Source organism: Balaenoptera acutorostrata, chromosome 15 (assembly GCF_949987535.1).
Source record: "Balaenoptera acutorostrata chromosome 15, mBalAcu1.1, whole genome shotgun sequence".
Lineage (NCBI taxonomy): Eukaryota > Metazoa > Chordata > Mammalia > Artiodactyla > Balaenopteridae > Balaenoptera > Balaenoptera acutorostrata.
Window position 1 is genome coordinate 22,344,706 of NC_080078.1, and position 25,822 is coordinate 22,370,527.

The following is a 25,822-nucleotide window of genomic DNA, read 5'->3' on the forward strand; positions in this document are numbered from 1 at the left end:
CAGACCAACATAATGGAGAATCGTATAATCAGAATTTAAGAAAATACCCAAGTGAGTATATTATAAATTGAGGCTGGTTACCTATATAGTGACAGAATTACAATGCACTGGAAAGGTGTCCCATCCCCTACCACACCAAATTATAAAGGAAAAGTCAGCAGCCTCAGTGAATTTTCTGACTATCTACCACTTTCTCTGGGAGCCAAGAACCATAGAACTGTAAATTATCTAGATATCAATCTATATATAACTATAAAAGATGTATATATACATAGTCAGTTACATATGATAGTACCTGATTTTACAGAGTTTCAAGGATAATTCTACCTCCTCATTGAATAAGTTAGTCACATGTTTCACTATCTGCCAAGTCATACTTCTTTTTTTGTAACTGAAGATTTACAATGTTGTGTTAGTTTCTGGTATATAGCAAAGTGATTCAGTTATAAATATTCTTTTCCATTATGGTTTATTACAGGATATTGAATATAGTTTCCTGTGCTATACAATAGGATCTTGTTGTTTATCCATTCTATATATAACAGTTTATATCTGCTATTCCCAAACTCCCAATCCAACCCTCCCCTGTCCCCCTCCCCGCTGGCAACCAAAAGTCTGTTTTCTATGTCTGTGACTTAAAAAACTACTCTTAAAAGAAGCAAACTGACATGCAGGCAATTCCCAACTTACCAAGTCCAATCAAAGCCATTCTTGCACTTGTAAAATGATTCTGTACATAGTCATGTAACTGAGGAAGTAAAAACATTTATTAGGTTATATTGGTATAAATATAAAAAGCTATAAAAACGTGAAACTGCAGTTCAGCAGAAGATAAATACTCAGGCTTAAAAGCTGCCATAAAGAACTATAAGGGACTACTTAGTACTGAATTAAACTGAGCTTTTAAAAACCATTGCTTAAAAAGAACTAGAACTTAATGTGGTGATGGTTACGTAACTCTGTGAATGTAATAAAAACCACTGAATTGTGCATTTTAAATGGGTGAACTGTATGGTATGTGAATTACATGGCAATGAAGCTGTTAATGGAAAAAAAACAATTAAAAATTAGAGCACACATTGGCTTGAACTTGAAGATATGGGACTAAGTTTATGATTTTTATTATAATGTGATTTAAGTAGTACATCAGGTTTCTTTTGTCTTTATACAGGTAGTAATAAAGCACTGTTATTAACATTCTATAGTAGGGCTAATAGAGTTATATCACTATACCCCTCTTGCGCATCTTTGAAGGTTTTTTTGCTCTGAGGTTACTGTCTATACCAGGGTTTCCAACCTGGATGATTACAGAATTACATGGGGAGCTTAAAAAACAAAAACACTGTCAATGTCTCCCCACCCTATCCTATTCCTGGGCCCACTGTATAGACCGATATAGTAGATTCAATGTGAAATCTTGGAATCTTTATTTAAAACAAACCACCCACCCATCTAATCAACCACCCAGGTGATCTGAGGATCAGTGAGATTTGACAATCACTGGTTTATACTATCACTTTAGACCTAATACACAAAAGTAGGGCTAAAACATGCATTCTAAACAGGCACACTACTGCTCCCAAGGGAGTAAAAATTAGTTCTTGCAGTTAAGAAAAAAACCTTATTCCTTTATATATAAACTACAAATATACATACAGTACATAAACAGATATACAGTATATCCATGGCATTAAAAATTCATGAGGGGTGGGTATTGGCTAAAAAGGCTCCTTGGCTACTGTTGAGAACTGTGAAGCTACGGTAATAAAACTCAACTTTTATTCATCAGAATCTGTGCCCTAAAGTGAATGGTGTCTCCATCTATGGCGCCACCTTGGAAAGTCATATTCTTTTTTTTTAACGTTGATGTTTTTCTATTGAATGCTGCCTTTGCTCAAATTATTCTAGCAACCATTTCTTTAGAATTTCATTTAGCCTAGGGATACATTTAAAAAATGCTAATAACTTTGAGATAACCATGGTTAACATCTTGGTATTTGTCTACGATGCACACACCTTATTTTTTAAAAAATGGGACCCCTTGGTACATCCTATTCATAAATTACCTTTCCTTTACTTGACAATAAGCTATGAAAATTTCATTAGCAATTAATATTTTTGAATGGTTGAATAGTGTTCCATTCTACAGATATTTAATATATTATTTAACTAGTTCTCTAATGTTGGATATTTAATTTGTTTCTTCTAATTTTTCACAATTACATACAAGGCCACAATAGACATCCTTGTAGGTAAATGTTTTGTTATGTGCATCCTTTTAGCTACCTCAATAATATATCTTCAACAATATATCTTCACAAGAGTGAATTTGATTTCTGAAAAACTTCAAAAACTTACTAGAGGCCAGTCTTATGAAAAATGTTGGCTGTTCCAAGTTGGATAATATCAGTTATAATTTTTTTTAACAGTACCATATGAATGGTAGGCATTAAACTGATAACTGGATAGTTTTCTTAACCAGGAGATAAGTCAAAAGACGAAAGGGATACCAAATTCAGTTTTCTGTAGTGGATAACCAGAAATGAGAATAAAAGCCTAATTTCTGAGTCATATATACTTTGAAAGTGTTGATAATTCCCAGTTTTTCTCTTAATGTCTCTTGGTAAAAACTTTTTTTGGGGGTGGGTGAGTGGTAGGAGTACGAAATCAAGATTATATACACATATCTACACCTGCAAATTTAATGCTCAATGTTTCACATTTTGGAAACAAAGTTCTATGATATATACATGGCTGTGACATGTGACAAATTTGTACTGCCAGCAAAGTGAGGCAGGTGTGCTGGAGAAGGTAAATGAGCTGGTGAGCAAGCTGATGACAGAATGGGAGGCAAGAAAGTGGGGTTCATTCTCATCTATGTATTTGGAGTGGTTAAAGGAAGACTTTTAGTCACAAGATTATGGTATTTAAACACTTACACACTGTTTAAAAGATAGATATACATAGAAAAGGGTCTAGAAGAAAAATACACCTAGGTGCTAACAATGAGTGCCTTTAGGTGTGTGAGATATCTTTTTTCCCCCTTTATTTTCTGAAATTTCTGTAAGGAACATGTCCATTTTGTAATAAAAACATTTTTTAGCTGAAAGATACACAAAAATCGTTCAGATGGAATTTTAGTTAAAAAGCAAGCTGATGGATGGGAAATTCCCTGGTGGTCCAATGGTTAGAACTCTGCTCTTCCACTGCAGGGGGCACCGGTTCAATCACTGGTAGGGGAACTAGGACCCCACAAGCTGCATGGCACGGCCAAAAAAAAAAAAAACAAGCTGATGGAAAAAAAGCCAGCTAGAGAATTTCTTAAATTAGAAGATATGAAAAACTAGCAAACGAAACTGAAGTGGTAGATGAACATTCAATTTAATGTGAAAATAAGCACATTTTAAAATGTAATGTGTTGTTGGGGCTTCCCTGGTGGCGCAGTGGTTGAGAATCTGCCTGCCAATGCAGGGAACACGGGTTCAAGCCCTGGTCTGGGAAGATCCCACATGCCACGGAGTAACTAAGCCCGTGAGCCACAAATTACTGAGCCTGCGCGTCTGGAGCCTGTGCTCCGCAACAAGAAAGGCCACGATAGTGAGAGGCCCGTGCACCGCAATGAAGAGTGGCCCCCACTTGCCACAACTAGAGAAAGCTCTCACACAGAAACGAAGACCCAACACAGCCAAAAATAAATTAAAAAAAAAAACAAAAAAAAAAACCTGCTTAAAAAAAAAAAAAAAAGTAATGTGTTGGAGCCTGAACCAAGATGGTGGAGTAGAAGGACGTGCTCTCACTCCCTCTTGTAAGAACACCAGAATCACAACTAGCTGCTGGACAATCATCAACAGGAAGACACTGGAACTCACCAAAAAAGATACCCAACATCCAAAGACAAAGGAGAAGCCACAATGAGATGGTAGGAGGGGCACAATCACAGCAAAATCTAATCTCATAACTGCTGGATGGGTTACTCACAGACTGGAGGACACTTATACCATGGAAGTCCACCCACTGGAGTGAAGGTTCTGAGCCCCATGTCAGGCTTCCCAACCTAGAGGTCTGGCAACGGGAGGAGGAATTCCTAGAGAATCAGACTTTGAAGCCTAGTGGGATTTGACTGCAGGACTTCGACAGGACTGGGGGAAACAAGAGACTCCACTCTTGGAGGTCATACACAAAGTAGTGTGCGCACTGGGATCCAGGGGAAGGAGCAGTGACCCCAGGGGAGACTGAACCAGACCTACATGCTAGTGTTGGAGGGTCTCCTGCAGAGGCAGGGTGTGGCTGTGGCTCACAGTGGGGACAAGGACACTGGCAGCAGAAGTTCTGGGAAGTACACCTTGGCGTGAGCCCTCCCAGAGTCTGCATTAGCCCCACCAAAGAGCCAAGGTAGGCTCCAGTGGCTCCAGTGTTGGGTTCCCTCAGGCCAAACAACCAACAGGGAGGGAACCCAGCCCCACCCATCAGCAGACAAGCGGATTAAAGTTTTACTGAGCTCTGCCCACCAGTGCAACAGTCAGCTCTACCCACCACCAGTCCCTCCCATCAGGAAACCTGCACAAGCCTCTTAGAAAGCCTCATCCACCAGAGGGCAGACAGCACAAGCAAGAAGAACTACAATCCTGCAACCTGTGGAACAAAAACCACATTCACAGAAAGATAGACAAGATGAAAATGCAGAGGGCTATGTACCAGATGAAGGAACAAGATAAAACCCCAGAAAAACAACTAAATGAAGTGCAGATACGCAACCTTCCAGAAAAAGAATTCAGAATAATGATAATGAAGATGATCCAGGACCTCGGAAAAAGAATGGAGGCAGGGCTTCCCTGGTGGCGCAGTGGTTGAGAGTCTGCCTGCCAATGCAGGGGACACAGGTTCGAGCGGGAGGATCCCACATGCCGCGGGGCAACTGGGCCCGTGAGCCACAATTACTGAGCCTGCGCGTCTGGAGCCTGTGCTCCGCAACAAGAGAGGCCACGATAGTGAGAGGCCCGCGCACTGCGATGAAGAGTGGCCCCCACTTGCCACAACTAGAGAAAGCCCGGGCACAGAAACGAAGACCCAACACAGCCATAAATAAATAAATAAACAAATACTTAAAAAAAAATTGGGGAAATCAGGATAAGAGCAACAGATTGTATAAAAAAAAAAAAAAAAAAGAATGGAAGCAAAGATCGAGAAGATGCAAGAAACGTTTAACAAAGACCTAGAAGAATTAAAGAACAGAGATGAGCAATACAATACCTGAAATGAAAACTACACTAGAAGGAATCAATAGCAGAATAACTGAGGCAGAAGAACGGATAAGTGGCCTGGAAGACAGAATGGTGGAATTCACTGCTGCAGAACAGAATAAAGAAAAAAGAATGAAAAGAAATGAAGACAGCCTAAGAGACCTCTGGGACAACATTAAATGCAACAATATTCGCATTATAGAGGTCCCAAAAGGAGAAGAGAGAGAGAGAAAGGACCAGAGAAAATATTTGTAGAGATTATAGTCGAAAACTTCCCTAACATAGGAAAGGAAATAGCCACCCAAGTCGAGGAAGCACAGCGAGTCCCATACAGGATAAACCCAAGGAGAAACACGCCAAGACACATAGTAATCAAACTGGCAAAAATTAAAGACAAAGAAAAATTTTTGAAAGCAGCAAGGGAAAAATGACAACATACAAGGGAACTCCCATAAGGTTAACAGCTGATTTCTCAGCACAGACTCTACAAGCCAGAAGGGAGTGGCATGATATACTTAAAGTGATGAAAGGGAAGAACCTACAACCAAGATTACTCTACCCAGCAAGGATCTCATTCAGATTCGATGGAGCAATCAAAAGCTTTACAGACAAGCAAAAGCTAAGAGAATTCAGCACCACCAAACCAGCTCTACTACAAATGCTAAAGGAACTTCTCTAAGTGGGAAACACAAGAGAAGAAAAGGACCTACAAAAACAAACCCAAAACAATTCAGAAAATGGTCACAGGAACATACATATTGATAATTACCTTAAACGTGAATGGATTAAATGCTCCAACCAAAAGACACAGGCTCTATGAATGGATACAAAAACAAGACCCATATATATGCTGTCTACAAGAGACCCACATCAGACCTAGGGACACATACAGACTGAAAGTGAGGGGATGCAAAAAGATATTCCATGCAAATGGAAATCAAAAGAAAGCTGGAGTAGCAATACTCATATCAGATAAAATAGACTTTAAAATAAAGAATGTTACAGGAGACAAGGAAGGACACTACATAATGATCAAGGGATCAATCCAAGAAGAAGATAAAACAATTATAAATATATATGCACCCAACATAGGAGCACCTCGAATACATAAGGCAACTGCTAACAGTTGTAAAAGAGAAAATCAATAGTAACACAATAATAGTGGAGGACTTTAACACCTCACTTACACAAATGGACAGATCATCCAAAATGCAAATAAAAAAGGAAACAGAAGCTTTAAATGACACAATAGAGCAGACAGATTTAATTGATATTTATAGGACATTCCATCCAAAAACAGCAGATTACACTTTCTTCTCAAGTGCACACGGAACATTCTCCAGGATAGATCACATCTTGGGTCATAAATCAAGCTTCAGTAAATTTAAGAAAATTGAAATCATATCAAGCATCTTTTCTGACCACAACGCTATGAGGTTAGAAATGAATTACAGGGGAAAAAAACATAAAAAACACAAACACATGGAGGTTAAACACTACGTTACTAAATAACCAAGAGATCACTGAAGATATCAAAGAGGAAATCAAAAAATACCTAGAGACAAATGACAATGAAAACACGACGACCCAAAACCTATGGGATGCAGCAAAAGCAGTTCTAAGAGAGAAGTTTATAGCTATACAAGCCTACCTCAAGAAACAAGAAAAATCTCAAACAATCTAACCTTACACCTAAAAGAACTAGAGAAAGAAGAACAAACAAAACCCAAAGTTAGCAGAAGGAAAGAAACCATAAAGATCAGAGCAGAAATAAATGAAACAGAAACAAAGAAAACAATAGCAAAGATCAATAAAACTAAAAGCTGGTTCTCTGAGAAGATAAACAAAATTGATAAACCGTTAGCCAGACTCATCAAGAGAAAGAGGGAGAGGACTCAAATCAATAAATCAGAAATGAAAAAGGAGAAGTTACAACAGACACAGCAGAAATACAAAGCATCCTAACAGACTACTACAAGCAACTCTATGCCAATAAAATGGACAACCTGGAAGAAATGGACAAATTCTTAGAAAGGTATAACCTTCCAAGACTGAACCAGGAAGAAATAGAAAATATGAACAGACCAATTACAAGTAATGAAATTGAAACTGTGATTAAAAATCTTCCAACAAACAAAAGTCCAAGACCAGATGGCTTCACAGGTGAATTCTATCAAACATTTAAAGAGCTAACACCCATCCTTCTCAAACTCTTCCAAAAAATTGCAGAGGAAGGAACACTCCCAAACTCATTCTACAAGGCCATCATCACCCTGATACCAAAACCAGACAAAGATACTACAAAAAAAGAAAATTACAGACCAATATAACTGATGAATATAGATGCAAAAATCCTCAACAAAATACTAGCAAACAGGGCTTCCCTGGTGGCGCAGTGGTTGAGAATCTGCCTGCCAATGCAGGGGACACGGGTTCGAGCCCTGGTCTGGGAAGATCCCACATGCCGCGGAGCAACTAGGCCTGTGAGCCACAATTACTGAGCCTGCGCGTCTGGAGCCTGTGCTCTGCAACTAGAGAGGCCGTGATAGTGAGAGGCCCGCGCACCGCGATGAAGAGTGGCCCCCGCTCGCCGCAACTGGAGAAAGCCCTCGCACAGAAACGAAGACCCAACACAGCCAAAAATAAATAAAATAAAATTAATTAATTAAAAAAAATACTAACAAACAGAATCCAACAACACATTAAAAGGATCATACACCATGATCAAGTGGGATTTATCCCAGGGATGCAAGGATTCTTCAATATACGCAAATCAATCAATGTGATACACCGTATTAACAAAATGAATAATAAAAACCATATGATCATCTCAACAGATGCAGAAAAAGCTTTTGACAAAATTCAACAACCATTTATGATAAAAACTCTCCAGAAAGTGGGCATAGAGGGAACCTACCTCAACATAATAAAGGCCATATATGACAAACCCACAGCAAACATCATTCTCAAGGGTGAAAAACTGAAAGCATTTCCTCTAAGATCAGGAACAAGACAAGGATGTCCACTCTCGCCACTATTATTCAACAGTTTTGGAAGTCCTAGCCATGGCAATCAGAGAAGAAAAAGAAATAAAAGGAATACAAACTGGTAAAGAAGAAGTACAATTGTCACTTTTTGTAGATGACATGATACTATACATAGAGAATCCTAAAGATGTCACCAGAAAACTGCTAGAGCGAATGAATGAATTTAGTAAAGTTGCAGGATACAAAATTAATGCACAGAAATCTCCTGCAGTCCTATACACTAATGATGAAAAATCTGAAAGAGAAATTAAGGAAACACTCCCATTCACCACTGCAACAAAAAGAATAAAATACCTAGGAATAAACCTACCTAAGGAGGTAAAAGACCTGTACTCAGAAAACTATAAGACACTGATGAAAGAAATCAAAGATGACACAAACAGATGGAGAGATATACCATGTTTTTGGATTGGAAGAATCAATATTGTGAAAATGACTATACTACCCAAAGCAATCTACAGATTCAATGCAATCCCTATCAAATTACCAATGGCATTTTTTACAGAACTAGAACAAAAAATCTTAAATTTGAATGGAGACACAAAAGACCCTGAATAGCAAAGGCAATCTTGAGGGAAAAAAACGGAGCTGGAGGAATCAGACTCCCTCACTTCAGACTATACTACAAAGCTACAGCAATCAAGACAACATGGTCCTGACAAAAAACAGAAATACAGATCAATGGAACAGGATAGAAAGCCCAGAGGTAAACCCACGCACCTATGCTCAACTAATCTATGACAAAGGAGGCAAGGATATACAATGGAGAAAAGACAGTCTCTTCAATAAGTGGTGCTGGGAAAACTGGACAGCTACATGTAAAAGAATGAAATTAGAACACTCCCTAACACCATACACAAAAATAAACTCAAAATGGATTAGAGACCTAAATGTAAGACCGGACACTATAAAGCTCTCAGAGGAAAACATAGGAAGAACACTCTTTGACATAAATCACAGCAAGATCTTTTTTGATCCACCTCCTAGAGTAATGGAAATAAAAACAAAAATAAACAAATGGGACCTAATGAAACTTCAAAGCTTTTGCACAGCAAAGGAAACCATAAACAAGACGAAAAGACAACCCTCAGAATGGGAGAAAATATTTGCAAACGAATGAACGGACAAAGGATTAATCTCCAAAATATATAAACAGCTTATGCAGCTCAATATTAAAAAAACAAACAACAACCCAATCCAAAAATGGGCAGAAGACCTAAATAGACATTTCTCCAAAGAAGACATACAGATGGCCAAGAAGCACATGAAAAGATGCTCAACATCACTAATTATTAGAGAAATGCAAATCAAAACTACAATGAGGTATCATCTCACACCAGTTAGAATGGGCATCATCAGAAAATCTACAAACAACAAATGCTGGAGAGGGTGTGGAGAACAGGGAACCCTCTTGCACTGTTGGTGGGAATGTAAACTGATACAGCCACTATGCAGAATAGTATGCAGGATCCTTAAAAAACTAAAAACAGAATTACCATATGATCCAGCAGTCCCACTACTGGGCATATACCCAGAGAAAACCACAATTCAAAAAGACACATGCACCCCAATGTTCACTGCAGCACTATTTACAATAGCCAGGTCATGGAAGCAACCTAAATGCCCATCGACAGAAGAATGGATAAAGAAGTTGTGGTACAAAAAAAAAAAAAAAGAAGTTGTGGTACATATATACAATGGAATATTACTCAGCCATAAAAAGGAATGAAATTGGGTCATTTGTTGAGACGTGGATGGATCTAGAGACTGTCATACAGAGTGAAGTAAGTCAGCAAGAGAAAAACAAATATCGCATATTAATGCATATATGTGGAACCTAGAAAAATGGTACAGATGAACCAGTTTGCAGGGCAGAAATTGAGACACAGATGTAGAGAACAAACGTATGGACACCAAGGGGATAAAGCCGCGGGGGGGTGGTGGTGGTGGTGTGCTGAATTGGGCGAATGGGATTGACATGTATACACTGATGTGTATAAAATTGATGACTAATAAGATCTTGCTGTATAAAAAAATAAATTAAATTAAATTAAAAAATTTTAAAAAAATGTAATGTGTTTTATCAGTACCTCGTCTGGTGTCACTTTTCCAATCCTATAATCAGGACAATATAAGGAATTAGCCAAGGCATTTCGGTAAGCTGCAGCATGCAAATTTTCAATGACGTCTGTAAAATAAGTAAAGAAGCAGTTACAGAAGTGTGATTTAAATAAAGACAACACGACGTTTAGAGCCTAGAAAGCAATTAAACTATACAACTTTGGTCATCGAATTCAAGTATTAAGAGGAATGAAAATATACTTTCATTTAACCTCTAGGAACTGTTAAAATTCTGCCACTCGAATGTGCTGAGAAAAATAAGAGTTTCTATGATAGCAGCTTCTAAATGTCAGAGTCCACCTAAACTCTTCTCTAACTTTAATCGACCTGGTATCATCTGGAAACCATATACGGGTTTTAGATACAGAAGTCTGAATCTAATTACAGTTCTGCCACTGATTTGTCGTGTGACCTTGATTAAGTCATCTAATCTGAATTTTGCTTACTTCTAGATTCCCTCTCGAGGTAACAAGGGAGTCGTCAGGGTAAGAGGAGATATGAAAGTATCAGTGTTAGGTCATATTACTAGCTTACAGGGGTCAAATGCTACTGCCAAATTGTACACCTCCCTGGCACTGTTCCTACTTTCCTGGTTCAGTGCCTTTGCTTGAGGTATGTCTCTTTTATTTGCTTATTATTTGGGCGTCCCTCCATGCCAGGCACTGTGCTGGAAATACAGAGACCAGTAAGACACATGTGTGCCCTCAAAATGTTGAGAGGGAAAAACCGTAAAATAAAGTATTATGGGTGTGATGTTAGTAGTATATCAAAAGTGCAGCGGGGACACTAGGGAAGGGCAGTGGGAATTGGAAAGGAGTAATAAAAGTAAAATTTGGGATGAGTCTTACAGAATGAGTAGGTGTTTCCCAGGTGAATGATCTGGGAACAGCATTTCAGGCAGAGAGGCAGAGGACACAGACAAAGGCATAAAGTATGACAACAGTCTGATTCAAAGCGGAATTGCAGCTAGGAGGGAAAGAGAGCAAGAAACAAGGGAGGGAGGCAGGGGCCAGATTATTAGTTACCATATATGCTAAGTTAAAGAGTTTGCCTTTAAAGGATTTTCACTGGATTTTCATGTCAGAAGGATCGCTGTAATGGCAACCTAAGATGTACATTGCCATTGATGGAAGATGTACACCTGGGGGCAGAGACACAAGCCAGTAGACTACAATAACTGTCCAGGCAGAAAGGATAAGGGCTGCAGCCTCACTGCTACCAGTGGGGAAGAAAGCTACTCTGGACACTGAAATCATCTTTAGTACAATTTTACCATTCTATCTATTTCTTTGGTAGAGGTCTGGAGTAACAAAGTTATCTCCATGAAATAATATGAGCTAACAGGAACCAAGCACTCATTATGTTCCAGACACTTGACAGGAGACCCTCTCTTGACAGGCCTGCATCTGAGAAGTCCATCCCATTCTGAGCCCCTGCAGCTGGTCACCTGCTTACACCTCAGTGGTCTACCTGCACACTTCCGCTCCTACCAGAAGTGCTATGACTTCTGAGAATGTGGTGCTTTTTTTAAAGATTTGTTTTGCCAGATGTGCTTGTCAAGATTAAATAACTAAACATTACATAAACACAAATATGAATACAAAAAAGTTTTTTTTTTTTAAATTAAGTTGATTACTTTGGAAAGACACAATAAAAGTGAGTTGGCTAAACAATAACAACAGCAGCAACAATAAACTGCTGCCAGATTTAGTGTAAGCAAAACAACCACTGAAAAAACACCAGGGGTGGGGTGGGGTGGGCGGTAGGGTGGATGGGTGGGGAGATGGGGGGGAGGGGGAGGGGGACGACACAGGCAAAAGGCCTAGGATTCTATAGTCAATTTACTTGCTATCAAAGATGAAAAATAACAATACAAATGTTTAGAAATGCACAATATGTTTTAAAAAGTGGACAAATTTTTGGAGAGGGTATTTTCAAACCCAAGGAGAAAAAGAATTTCAATAGCAATTTTATCCTTCTACAAATTGATCTTCTTAAAAACCCAGTATCTTAGAAACAATGGAATATAATCTGAAAGTGTACTTACGAGTCTGTGGATTCTGAAAAGCCACAGCTTTGTCAATCCTTAGCTGAGGCTGAACGGCAGCTACCTCCCAGCGACGAAATTCTGGTGCTGTGGTGACGTTGAGCAGGAACTCCATTAGAATATCACTACAGAAGACATGAAGATAAGAGTTACCAGTCAAAAATTTAAAACCAACATCCATTCTACATAACTGTATTGCTCTCATTATTAAACTTTAGGCAGTTTGTGACTAATAATCCGAAACCAACATCAGAGGTCATAATGCTACATTAAAAAAGACTACAACTGAGCAACTTAGTATTTCTTTAAAAGCAGATGTTCTAAACACACAAAGGTACTTACACATCATCCCGCAGGCATTCCACAGTATAAGCCATGTTTTCCCTTGTTGAAATCACACTGAGTCAAAAATAAATTACAGTGAATTATCTAAATCAGAAGAACAAGCTTTCCCTTATATCTTCGTTAAATCAACCAGTTCTTTTGGAAAAAATTATTTTGAAGTACATAAAGTATAAATAATAGTATAACAAAAATACACTCAACTAAATTTAAAAAATATTTTAAAAAATCTTAAGAAAACCACAAATATTTCAACCTTAAAAAAAAGGAAGAAAATCCTGACATGTTACACATGGATAAACCTTGAAGACATTTTGCTAAGTGAAGTCAGTCAGTCATGAAAGGACAACAAATACTGTATGATCCCACTGATACGAGGTACCTAGAGTAGTCAAAATCATAGAAAGAGAACACAGAATGGTGGTTGCCTGGGGCCGGGGGAAGAGGGGAATGGGGAGTTAGTGTTTAATAGCTACAGAGTTTCAGTTGGGGAAGATGAAAACATTCTGGACATGGGTGGTGGTGATGGTTGCTTAATGACACTTATTGCCATAGAACTATACAATAAAAGATGGTAAATTTTACATTAAGTATATTTTACCACAACTTAAAAAAAAGGGCAACTTTAAAGTTGCAGATCTCTTTGTACCATTCCCAGGCTAACTCTCACACTTTCTCCCACTCTAGAGACAAACATAATCATAGGCATTACATATTATTTTGTTAAAATTCTCATACCTTAAAAAAATCTTGAAACTTGTTTTTCCACAAAACATTTTGTTTTTAAGTCTGCTATGCTGAAACAGATTGAGTTCATTCCTTAACTGCTGTGTAGTAGTCCCAGCATATTACTACATCATACTTCACTTATCCATCTCTTTAAAGATAGGCATTTAGATTGTTTCCGGTCTCAATAACGATAAAGAATCCCTTTGTGCATGTGGATTAAAAACTGTTAGGTTGTAGAATATGCTCATTTTCAATATTAATAGATATTCCTTGATTCTTTCCTATGTAGATGTATCAATTTATACTCCCATCAGCAGTATAAAATGGTATCACACTGTTGATTTTATGTAAAGATCATTGTTTCTGGCTTCCTCTTCTGGGAACAGCCTGTTCCTCTCCTCTGTCTGTCCATTTACTCTTTGGTTGTTTTTTCCTAATTTGTAGTTTTTTATTTTTCCAAATAATCCTCTCCATGTTACATATGTTGCAAATATCTATTCCTAGTTACTTGCATAAAGATGTTTTACATTTTATGCAGTCAAATTCATCAGTCTTTTCCTTCTTGTGCCTTAAGAAATTGTTAACCACCTTGATAACAGAGAGAAGTTCCTTTACAATTGATTATCTTCTGGTGTTTTCACTATTTCCGATTACTTATTTTTAACAAACCTTAATTTGCCACCAACTGCTTCAATTCCACGGGTTATCTTGAAAGATGAAGCTCCTTTTGTAGTCTTAGAAATGAAAAAACAATTGTTTTTAGTAGTTTTTTAACGCTAAGCTTGCCAAACATCACTTTATTTCAAAATCTAAAGTCTAATTGTCATTAAATTCAAAAGGAACGCTAACCGAATAGTGAATCCTTTTTAGTTTAAGAATTATAAAACAAAGTTGACCAAAAAGCACAAGTATAGATTTTTATATAAAGTACATTTAGGTAAAAATTCCATTATCAAATACAAGCTTACTGGATTCATCCATTTATTCTGAAAGAGATCTGCATATGAGAAAGAGTAATTTTCTTTCCGTTTCTGGCACTTCTTTTTTAAAATTAAAAATTTTGTTTTTTACTGATTTCTTATGCTCTAGCACTAACATTCGGATGGACACTAATTTAATGCTTCTCTATGGTAAATATCCTGTGGTTTTTCATGATATATTAGGGAACTGTACTAGGTTGAAAGTGTCCCCCAAATTCATGTCCACCCAGAACCTGCAAATGTGACCTTATTTGGAAATAGCCTTCGCAGACATAAACATTTAAAATGAGGTCATGCTGGATTAGAGTGGGCCCTAAATCTAATATGACTGGAAAAATTCAATAAGAGGGATATTTGGACACAGAGACACAGAGAGGGCCATGTGAGAACAGGGGCAGATATTGGAATGATGCAGCCGCAAGCCAAGGAATGCCAAGGATTGCTGGCAACCACCAGAAGCTAGGAGAGACAAGGCAAGATTCTTCCTAGAGCCTTTAGAGCGAGCACGGCTCTACTGACACCTTGACTTTGACTTCTAGGCTCTAGAACTGTGAGAGGATAAATTCCTGTTGTTTAAGCCACCCTGTTTGCAGTAATTTGTTATGGCAGCTCCAGGAAACTAATATAGGGATGTTGCTTTTAGTTTTTCTTTTCTGTAGGACCAAGGTGCCACAGATTTCTAAACATACTGAGGTAGTAAAGATGCTTACCAAACTGGATGCAAGACGAAGCAAATGAGAGGTTCCTAAATTGTTGGAGTCCTCATATCTGCTGCCTGCTTTAATGAACAAACCAATTCTTGATGCAGGAGCATAGTTTTCGAGAGAAGCAATCACTAAACCATTTGGTAATTTGGTAAACTGTATTTAAAATAAAGTAGGGATGTGATTAATGTCTTTATATTACCAAGGACAGTAAGGCACATATGTGTCCAGTGAGCAACTCAGTGGGACTAACCTCAAGGTCCTGAGGATGTGGAGGCGCTCCTGCAGGGGCAGCTGTGGCTTTAGCTTTGGGAGCAACTTTGAGGGAATAAAATCTCTAAACACAAAAAAGACAGGTTACCACATTTCTCAAAAGAATAGTGCATTGTATCCAAGTGGGCCCAAGCAATAGAGGGTGTTCAGTGGTAAAAGAACTCCATGGGAGGATTTAGCTGATTAACTTTACTATGAAATTACTACCCACCAGTTTACCCATGCTACTCTTAAATCTCTAGTTATTTGTGATTTGTAGAGCCTGAAGGAATACTGAGTTGAACATGTTCATTTCGTACTATGTAAAGAACTACTGTATTTTCTTTTACCTTTTAACTACCTTATTAAAACTTCAAGTGGTCCTTTCTAGCTCTAATGCTTTGGAATTTTTTGAAAAAGTGTGGAATAGCCACATTCATACCCTTTTATAGATTTCAGCATTATTGCTTCCCTTATCTGCCCAAAGAGTCTCATCTTTTTAGTCTATTTTCCAATATGACTTCATTTCCTTAATCAGTTTAGTAATCTTTAAAAAAGACAAAGTATATCAAAGAAAACTTCCTCCGCCCCCAATATTTCCCATAGTATCTTCACTCTCTTCTGTGCTACATTAAGACTACACAACCAAAGGTTTTATCTTCTTTGACTAATATACCCTGAGATTAACAATAGCTTCATCCATAGTAGATTCTCAGTATATATAATATGCAGCCACTGGAAGGGTAAAGGGCTCCTCTTAAATGTCAGATAATGGATCCAAAATGCATAACTTTATTCAGTTTTTTTTTTGGCAAATGATATACAATGCCACAGAATGCATTTTGATTATGTCTAAGGATCTTAAGGTTACTAGTAGATATGTTGAGAGTTAATCCTTGGTATTCCCAGGATCAAACGAACATGCTGCTAGAGTTTCCCAAGGACCCCCCCTCAGAGGCTGCAATGCCTCTACTCCATGTTGTCCAGGACGGCTGTTTGTTGTGCATTCAGCATCAATGCTATACTATCGATAAGCTGGTTCCTAGCTTTCATTTCCTGTTAATGCTTTCAAATTATAAATTCCAATTAGCTTTGCTTTATCATCATCAATTTCATTTCCTGGGTGTGGTATAGTTAACCCTACTATTGATTCTAGCTTTTGATTTTCCAGAAAGTAAAAAATTTAAGATACATGGGCACAGCAGTTCAAATAATCCATAGTTCCATTGCTAAGGTACATTTAGGTGCTCTCCTCTCAAATGTGCCTGAACAGTGATACTTTGTTGGTTAAGTACTTCCTATAATTTGTCCCATTCAAATCTGCTGCAAAGAATTATCCTAGTAATTGTCCATACAACTACTATTTTGTTTAAATAACAAAAGATGTATAAATTTATTCTTATGTAAAATAAGTGTTATAAGTAGAAACAACAATTGCTTTCAAGCTTATTGCAATTTGTTTACATTGGTCCTCTTCAACTCTGTTATCTTTGAGTTCTTTTTTCTACTGGAAGGTGGGGATGGATGCAATGGAGGAAGAGCTTTTGGGGCCTTTTGCCAGTCTAACCGGGCTTCTCTCTAAGGATTATTAATCACTGGTTAGTCTAGGGGTGCTAAGAAGGGTAAGAGAATTACAGCCTAAATTACAGCCATTTGTATAATTCATATTTTATCTATTTAAACATTAAGCACAGGGAAACTCCATTCCCCGGTCTTCTGCACCTCCTTCTAGCAGGTTACTAGGTTACTCAGTAACCCAGGTACTCTTGGCACTTTGGGCTGGAAAATTCTTTGTTGTGGGTGGCTTTGTACACCGTAGGATGTTCAGCAGTAGCACTCCCCCCCAAGGCTGTTACAACCAAAAATGTCTCTAGATACATTTCCAACTGTCCCCTGGGGGGCAAAATTGGCCTCGCTGAACTTTTTTAATCTCAGAGACTGAGACTGTCCCCCCTTGACAACCACCGGTTCACAATGATATAACACTGACCCTAGAGGAGTTTTCCCCAAGCGAGAGCTGTGTTTCACTCGGGCTTGAAGGAGGAGCCTTAAGAAGCTCTAGAAGGCACGCCAAGAAACCCTCCTGGATAAACTCTAACAAGAGATCAAGAAAAGCACACTTTATACAGCCAGGACACCACAGTAACAATCAAGTTCCAGGCACAGTGAAAAAAGCTATAAAGGCATTAGCTCATTTCTTCCTTATGATTTTACTCATAAGCCTACTTAACCGTTGGGGAAGCTGATGTTCCGTGATACGCTTAACCGTTGGGGAAGCTGATGCTCCGTGATACGCCAAGAAGCGGAGGCCGCAGTTGATAGGTTAGGGATGGGGGACTAGGTCTACGCCGGCCTCCTTCTGCACGCCAAGTGCAGCAGTGACCTTCAAAGGTGTCTCCACCCGAGTCGCTGCACCTCCGCTCTTAAGCCCTTCCCCTCTCTTCAGGTTTTCCAGCATTAAGTCTCCTCTGCTCAGAGCACAAGCTGGCCCTCCAACGCCCGATCCACCCAGCCTGCAGCCCACTTGGCCGGCAGGATTCACCTGAAGGGCAGAACAAAACCCAAGGCCCCGGGATCCCAAACCAGGCACCTCCGGTCCGTATAACCTTGCTGACAATCTGCTCCCCCACCCTCCCCCAAGCCCGCCAGCTGTGCTCACCGAGAGGGATCCGGCTCTGGCTATTAGCTTCATGGCTCAAGATTGCTCTGACCCGCGGTCACGGCCTCCTTAGAGTAAAGCAAGATGGCGGCCGACGGCGGGAGCGGCCCAGACTGCCCCGCGACACTCTTTCCCACGCCTCCTACGTGAGGGTACTCTCTATACGACCGACCGCACTCTACTGCTCCTTGGAGGAGGTTGGAATAGTCCAACTCCTCCAAGACGCAGGATAGGGAGACGCATAATTTCGTAACGCAGTTTTCAGAAGATAATTTAAGTTACCGCTTTTGGGGTTCTCTTTCTGGCCCGGATATCCGCTCTGTAATCCTCTTCTACGTCTGCGACAGCCCATCGCAACCCCCCCCTCCAGTTTGGATTCTTCCGATCCGGGCTGTCCAATGAAAGAGCCCCGGTTCGCCGGATTCCACCCGTGGCCTCTGGGCTCCAGCCTTCTGAACTTCAGGACTTCCTGCACCGTGGAAGCCGGCGGATTTAGGAGACTTCTCCCTATCTGCCCTTCTGCAGAGACATAGGCTTTGAAGCCGGGTGTGATCGCCTCTTGCTTGGTGAGGTCCTCACTAGCTCATTAGCTCCATAGGAACAGAGCCCTTGTCCAATGAATTTGCCGCTCCAACTCCCAGACCAGGCCGGGGACACACATAGGCGAGACCGAAACCTAGGAAATACTTAAACGACTAAGGTCTCTGGTCTCATGGAGTTTATATTCTAGGCTGAGATTACGTAGAAAATAAAACCTGAAATATAGTTTTGTCTTAGAAAAATTAAAGTGTTTTTGAATAGTAGTGGTGTGTATGTGAGAGAGACTTCTGATCTGAAGCCTGCATATGGAGAGTCACGTGACTGCTTTTGTGGGAAGAAAATTTTGTGCTGTCTTCAACGAGTGTTAGCTAATAAGTTGCCTGTGCCAGACACTATACTAAAGATTAAGGCACGGTCCCTCCCCTTAAGGGACGTATAATCTCGTACCTTGCAACGTTGCGTGGTTGGGAAACCAACATTAATGTCATTTAGGGGTTTGTTAGAAATGCAGAATCTTCAGATTACATAATGGATCAAAATCTGAGTTTTACAAGGTCCCGAGGTGATTCGTATGCACATTAAAATTTCATAAGGGCTGGTTGTAGGCGTTACAGAGCGTAGACAAAATTTATGCCCTCGGCCTGTGTCCGAATTTCTTCACACTTACAAGTGGTTCTCTAACAGGAGATTCCAGGTGACATCTAAGACCCGGTCATTAAGAATCCGGCAGGAGTTCCCTGGTGGCCTAGTGGTTAAGAGTCGGCGCTGTCATGGATTCAGTCCTTGGTCAGGAAGAGAGATCCCGCAAGCCACGGGTGGTGCGGCCAAAATATATTAAAACAAACAGACCTTAAGAATCTGGCACAAAACTGTGGTAGAGTTACACAGTGGTGCATAAGATGATTTAAAGCTGGTACATAAATGAAGATTGTTCTACTTTAATAGTTATATATTTATTTTGAATGTTTATTATGGCAAGCAATGGTGGTAATGAGTTTCCTCTTGACATACGTTTGTAAAAGAATAAAAGGTTGGTTTAAACAACATTAAGTAAATTAACTACAGGTGATATGAAGATAAGGCAAAAATCATGAAGGTGTTATAATGAGTGAAGTTTGAGAAACATTTTGCTGATCAAGTCACCCACCTGCTTAAACTTTTTCAATGATTTCCCATGTTTTTCAGGATAAAGTTCAAATTGATTAACATGGCATACAAATCTCTGTCTCCAGTACTTTTTTTTAATTTTTTAATCCCATCGCTCTCCCCCGCTTTCCCCCCTTGGTGTCCATACGTTTGTTCTCTACATCTGTGTCTCTATTTCTGCCTTGCAAACCGGTTCATCTGTACCATTTTTCTAGATTCCACATATGTGTGTTAATATATGATATTTGTTTTTCTCTTTCTGACTTCCTTCACTCTGTATGACAGTCTCTAGGTCCATCCACATCTCTATAAATCACCCAATTTCGTTCCTTTTTATGGCTGAGTAATATTCCATTGTATATATGTACCACATCTTCTTTATCCATTCGTCTGTCGATGGGAATTTAGGTTGCTTCCATGCCCTGGTTATTGTAAATAGTGCTGCAGTGAACATTGGGGTGCATGTGTCTTTTTGAATTATGGTTTTCTCGGGGTTATGCCCTGTAGTAGGATTGCTGGATCATATGGTAATTCTAGTTTTAGTTTTTTAAGGAACCTCTGTACTGGTCTCCATAGTGGCTGTATCAATTTACATTCCCATCAACAGTGCAAGAGGGTTCCCTTTTCTCCACACCCTCTCCAGCATTTGTTGTTTATAGATTTTCTGATGATGCCCATTCTAACCTGTGTGAGGTGATACCTCATGTAGTGTTGATTTGCATTTCTCTAATAATTAGTGATGTTGAGCAGCTTTTCGTGTGCCTCTTTGCCATCTGTATGTCTTCTTTGGAGAGATGTCTATTTAGGTCTTCTGCCCATTTTTTGATTGGGTTGTTTGTGTTTTTAACGTTGAGCTGCATGAGCTGTTTATGTATTTTGGAGATTAATCCTTTGTCCGTTGATTCATTTGCAAATATTTTCTCCCATTGTGAGGGTTGTCTTTTCATCTTGTTTATAGTTTCCTTTGCTGTGCAAAAGCTTTTAAATTTCATTCGGTCCCATTTGTTTATTTTTGTTTTTATTTCCATTACTCTAGGAGGTGGGTCAAAAAAGATCTTGCTGTGATTTATGTCAAAGAGTGTTCTGCCTATGCTTTTCTCTAAGAGTTTTATAGTGTCTGGTCTTACATTTAGGTCTCTAATGCATTTTGAGTTTATTTTTGTGTATGGTGTTAAGGAGTGTTCTAATTTCATTCTTTTACATGTAGCTGTCCAGTTTTCCCAGCACCACTTATTGAAGAGACTGTCTTTTGTCCATTGTATATCCTTGCCTCTTTTGTCATAGATTAGTTGACCATAGGTGCGTGGGTTTACCTCTGGGCTTTCTATCCTGTTCCATTGATCTATATTTCTGTTTTCTGTCAGGACCATATTGTCTTGATTGCTGTAGCTTTGTAGTATAGTCTGAAGTGAGGGAGTCTGATTCCTCCAGCTCCATTTTTTTCCCTCAAGATTGCCTTTGCTATTCAGAGTCTTTTGTGTCTCCATACAAATTTTAAGATTTTTTGTTCTAGTTCTGTAAAAAATGCCATTGGTAATTTGATAGGGATTGCATTGAATCTGTAGATTGCTTTGGGTAGTATAGTCATTTTCACAATATTGATTCTTCCAATCCAAAAACATGGTATATCTCTCCATCTGTTTGTGTCATCTTTGATTTCTTTCATTAGTGTCTTATAGTTTTCTGAGTACAGGTCTTTTACCTCCTTAGGTAGGTTTTTTCCTAGGTATTTTATTCTTTTTGTTGCAGTGGTGAATGGGAGTGTTTCCTTAATTTCTCTTTCAGATTTTTCATCATTAGTGTATAGGACTGCAAGAGATTTCTGTGCATTAATTTTGTATCCTGCAACTTTACTAAATTCATTCATTCGCTCTAGCAGTTTTCTGGTGACATCTTTAGGATTCTCTATGTATAGTATCATGTCATCTACAAAAAGTGACAATTGTACTTCTTCTTTACCAATTTGTATTCCTTTTCTTTCTTTTTCTTCTCTGATTGCCATGGCTAGGACTTCCAAAACTGTTGAATAATAGTGGCGAGAGTGGACATCCTTGTCTTGTTCCTGATCTTAGAGGAAATGCTTTCAGTTTTTCACCATTGAGAATGATGTTTGCTGTGGGCTTGTCGTATATGGCCTTTATTATGTTGAGGTAGGTTCCCTCTATGCCCGCTTTCTGGAGAGTTTTTATCATAAATGGGTGTTGAATTTTGTCAAAAGCTTTTTCTGCATCTGTTGAGATGATCATATGGTTTTTATTATTCACTTTGTTAATATGGTGTGTCACATTTATTGATTCACATATATTGAAGAATCCTTGCATCCCTGGGATAAATCCCACTTGATCATGGTGTATGATCCTTTTAATGTGTTGTTGGATTCTGTTTGCTAGTATTTTGTTGAGGATTTTTGCACCTGTTTTCATCAGTGATATTGGTCTGTAATTTTCTTCTTTTGTAGTATCTCTGTCTGGTTTTGGTATCAGGGTGATGGTGGCCTTGTAGAATGAGTTTGGGAGTGTTCCCTCCTCTGCAGTTTTTTAGAAGAGTTTGAGAAGGATGGCTGTTAGCTCTTCTCTAAATGATAGAATTCACCTGTGAAGCCATCTGGTCCTGGACTTTCGTTTGTTGGAAGATTTTTAATCACAGTTTCAATTTCATTACTTGTGATTGGTCTGTTCATATTTTCTATTTCTTCCTTGTTCAGTCTTGGAAGGTTATACCTTTCTAAGAATTTGTCCATTTCTTCCAGGTTGTCCATTTTATTGGCATAGAGTTGCTTGTAGTAGTGTCTTAGGATGCTTTGTATTTCTGCAGTGTCTGTTGTAACTTCTCCTTTTTCATTTCTCTTTTTGTTGATTTGAGTCCTCTCCGTCTTTCTTGATGAGTGTGGCTAAAGGTTTATCAATTTTGTTTTTCTTCTCAAAGAACCAGCTTTTAGTTTTATTGATCTTTGCTGTTGTTTTCTTTGTTTCTATTTCATTTATTTCTGCTCTGATCTTTACGATTTCCTTCCTTCTACTAACTTTGGGTTTTGTTTGTTCTTCTTTCTCTAGTTGCTTTAGGTGTAAGGTTAGATTGTTTATTTGAGATTTTTCTTTTTTCTTGAGGCATTGCTATAAACGTTCCTCTTAGAACTGCTTTTGCTGCGTCCTATAGGTTTTGGATTGTCGTGTTTTCATTGTCATTTGTCTCTAGGTATTTTTTGGTTTCCTCTTTGATTTCTTGATTGATCTCTTGGTTATTTAGTAACATATTGGTTAGCCTCCATGTGTTTGTGTTTTTTACTTTTTCTTCCCTGTTATTGATTTCTAGTCTCATAGAGTTGTGGTCGGAAAAGACGCTTGATACGATTTCAATTTTCTTAAATTTACTGAAGCTTGATTTGTGACCCAAGATGTGATCTATCCTGGAGAATGTTCTGTGTGCACTTGAGAAGAAATTCTATTCTGTTATTTTTGGATGGAATGTCCTATAAATATTGATTAAGTCCATCTGGTCTCTTGTGTCATTTAAAGCTTGTGTTTCATTATTAATTTTCTGTCTGGATGATCTGTCCATTGGAGTAAGTGAGGTGTTAAAGTCCCCCAGTATTATTGTGTTACTGTCCATTTCCTCTTTTATAGCTGTTTTATTGCTGTTTTATAGCATTTGCCTTATGTATTGAGGTGCTCCTATGTTGGGTGCATATATATTTATAATTTTTATATCTTCTTCTTGGATTGATCCCTTGATCATTATGTAGTGTACTTCTTTGTCTCTTGTAACATTCTTCTTTTTTTTATAAATTTATTTGTTTATTTTATTTATTTATTTTTGGCTGCATTGGGTCTTTGTTGCTGTGCACAGGCTTTCGCTAGTTGCAGCGTGCAGGGGCTACTCTTTGTTATGGTGCGCAGCTTCTCATTGCAGTGGTTTCCCTTGTTGCAGAGCATGGGCTCTACGCACACAGGCTTCAGTGGTTGTGGCACGTGGGCTCAGTAGTTGTGGCTCACGGGCTTAGTTGCTCCACAGCATGTGGGATCTTCCCAGACCAGGGATTCAACTCATGTACCCTGCATTGGCAGATGGATTCTTAACCACTGTGCCACCAGGGAAGTCCCCCATTTGTAATTTTATTGACTTGAGTCTTCTCCCTTTTTTTTCATGATGAGTCTGGCTAATGGTTTATCAATTTTGTTCATCTTCTCAAAGAACCAGCTTTTAGTTTTATTGATCTTTGCTATTGTGTCCTTCATTTCTTTTTTATGTATTTCTGATCTGATCTTTATGATTTCTTTCCTTCTGCTAACCTTGGTTTTTTGTTGCTGTTGTTCTTCACTCTCTAATCGCTTTAGGTGTAAGATTAGGTTGTTTATTTGAGATTTTTCTTGTTTCTTGAGGTAGGATTGTATTGCTATAAACTTCCCTCTTAGAACTGCTTTTGCTGCATCCCATAGGTTTTGGGTCGTCGTGTTTTCATTGTCATTTGTTTCTAGGTGTATTTTGATTTCATTTTTGATTTCTTCAGTGATCCCTTGGTTCTTTAGTAGCATATTGTTTAGCCTCCATGTGTTTGTATTTTTTACAGCTTTTTTTCTGTAATTGATATCTAGTCTAATAGCGCTGTGGTCAGAAAAGATGCCTGATATGATTTCAATTTTCTTAAATTTACTGAAGCTTGATTTGTGACCCAAGATGTGATCTATCCTGGAGAATGTTCTGTGTGCACTTGAGAAGAACTTTTATTCTGTTGTTTTTGGATGGAATGTCCTATAAATATTGATTAAGTCCATCTGGTCTAATGTGTCATTTAAAGCTTGTGTTTCCTGGGGCTTCCCTGGTAGCACAGTGGTTAAGAATCTGCCTGCCAATGCAGGGGGCACAGGTTCGAGCCTTGGTCTGGGAAGATCCTACATGCCACGGAGCAACTAAGCCCGTGCACCACAACTACTGAGCCTGCACTGTAGAACCCATGTGCCACAACTACTGAAGTCCACGCGCCTTAGAGCCTGTGCTCCGCAACAAGAGAAGCCACTGCAATGAGACACCTGCGCACTGCATGGAAGAGTGACCCCACTCGCTCCAACTAGAGAAAGCACGTAGGCAGCAACGAAGACCCAACGCAGCCAAAAATAAATAAAGTTAAATTTTAAAAAAAAAGCTTCTGTTTCCTTATTTATTTTCTGTTTGGTTGATCAGTCCATTGATGAAAGTGGGGTGTTAAAGTCCCATACTATTATTGTGTTACTGTCGATTTCCTCTTTTATGGCTGTTAGCATTTGCCTTATGTATTGAAGTGCTCCTATGTTGGGTGCATAGGTATTTATAATTGTCATATCTTCTTCTTGGATTGATCCCTTGATCATTATGTAGTGTCCTTCCTTGTCTCTTGTAATAGTCTTTATTTTAAGGTCTGTATTGTCCTATATGAGTATTGCTACTCCAGCTTTCTTTTGATTTCCATTTGCATGGGGTATCTTTTTCCATTCCCTTACTTTCAGTTTGTATGTGTCCCTAGGTTTGAAGTGGGTCTCTTGTAGGCAGCATACATATGGGTCTTGTTTTTGTATACATTCAGCCTGTCTGTGTCTTTGGTTGGATTGTTTAATCCAATTACATTTAAGGGAATTATTGATACATATGTTCCTATTACCATTTTCTTAACTGTTTTGGGTTTTTTTTTTTTTTTGGGTTTGTTTTTGTAGGTCTTTTTCTTCTCTTGTATTTCCTGCCTGGAGAAGTTCCTTTAGCATTTGTTGTACAGCTGGTTTGGTGGTGCTGAATTCTCTTAACTTTTGCTTGTTGGTAAAGCTTTTGATTTCTTCATCGAATCTGAATGAGATCCTTGCCGTAATCTTGGTTGTAGATTTTTCCCTTTCAACACTTTAAATCTGTCCTGCCACTCCCTTCTGGCCTGCAGAGTTTCTGCCGAAAAATCAGCTGATAACCTTATCGGGATTCCCTTGTATGCCATTTGTTGCTTTTCCCTTGCTGCTTTTAATATTTTTTCTTTGACTTTAATTTTTGTTAGTTTGA

General features: G+C 38.8%; 1 protein-coding gene across 1 annotated transcript in view; it reads right to left on the reverse strand.

Moving 5' to 3' along the window:
- The window catches only part of LOC102998746 (cytochrome b-c1 complex subunit 2, mitochondrial), a 30,645-nt gene extending 12,371 nt beyond the window's left edge, over positions 1–18,274 (reverse strand). The window contains exons 1-8 of the mRNA XM_007189961.3: positions 18,122–18,274; positions 15,464–15,547; positions 15,217–15,366; positions 14,196–14,260; positions 12,798–12,854; positions 12,456–12,580; positions 10,378–10,475; positions 691–748 (exon numbers count right to left, since the gene is read on the reverse strand). Coding sequence (XP_007190023.1) covers positions 691–748; positions 10,378–10,475; positions 12,456–12,580; positions 12,798–12,854; positions 14,196–14,260; positions 15,217–15,366; positions 15,464–15,547; positions 18,122–18,154 — 670 coding nt within the window. The 5' untranslated portion in view covers positions 18,155–18,274. The remainder of the gene's footprint in view (positions 1–690; positions 749–10,377; positions 10,476–12,455; positions 12,581–12,797; positions 12,855–14,195; positions 14,261–15,216; positions 15,367–15,463; positions 15,548–18,121) is intronic.
- Positions 18,275–25,822: the final 7,548 nt, after the last annotated feature.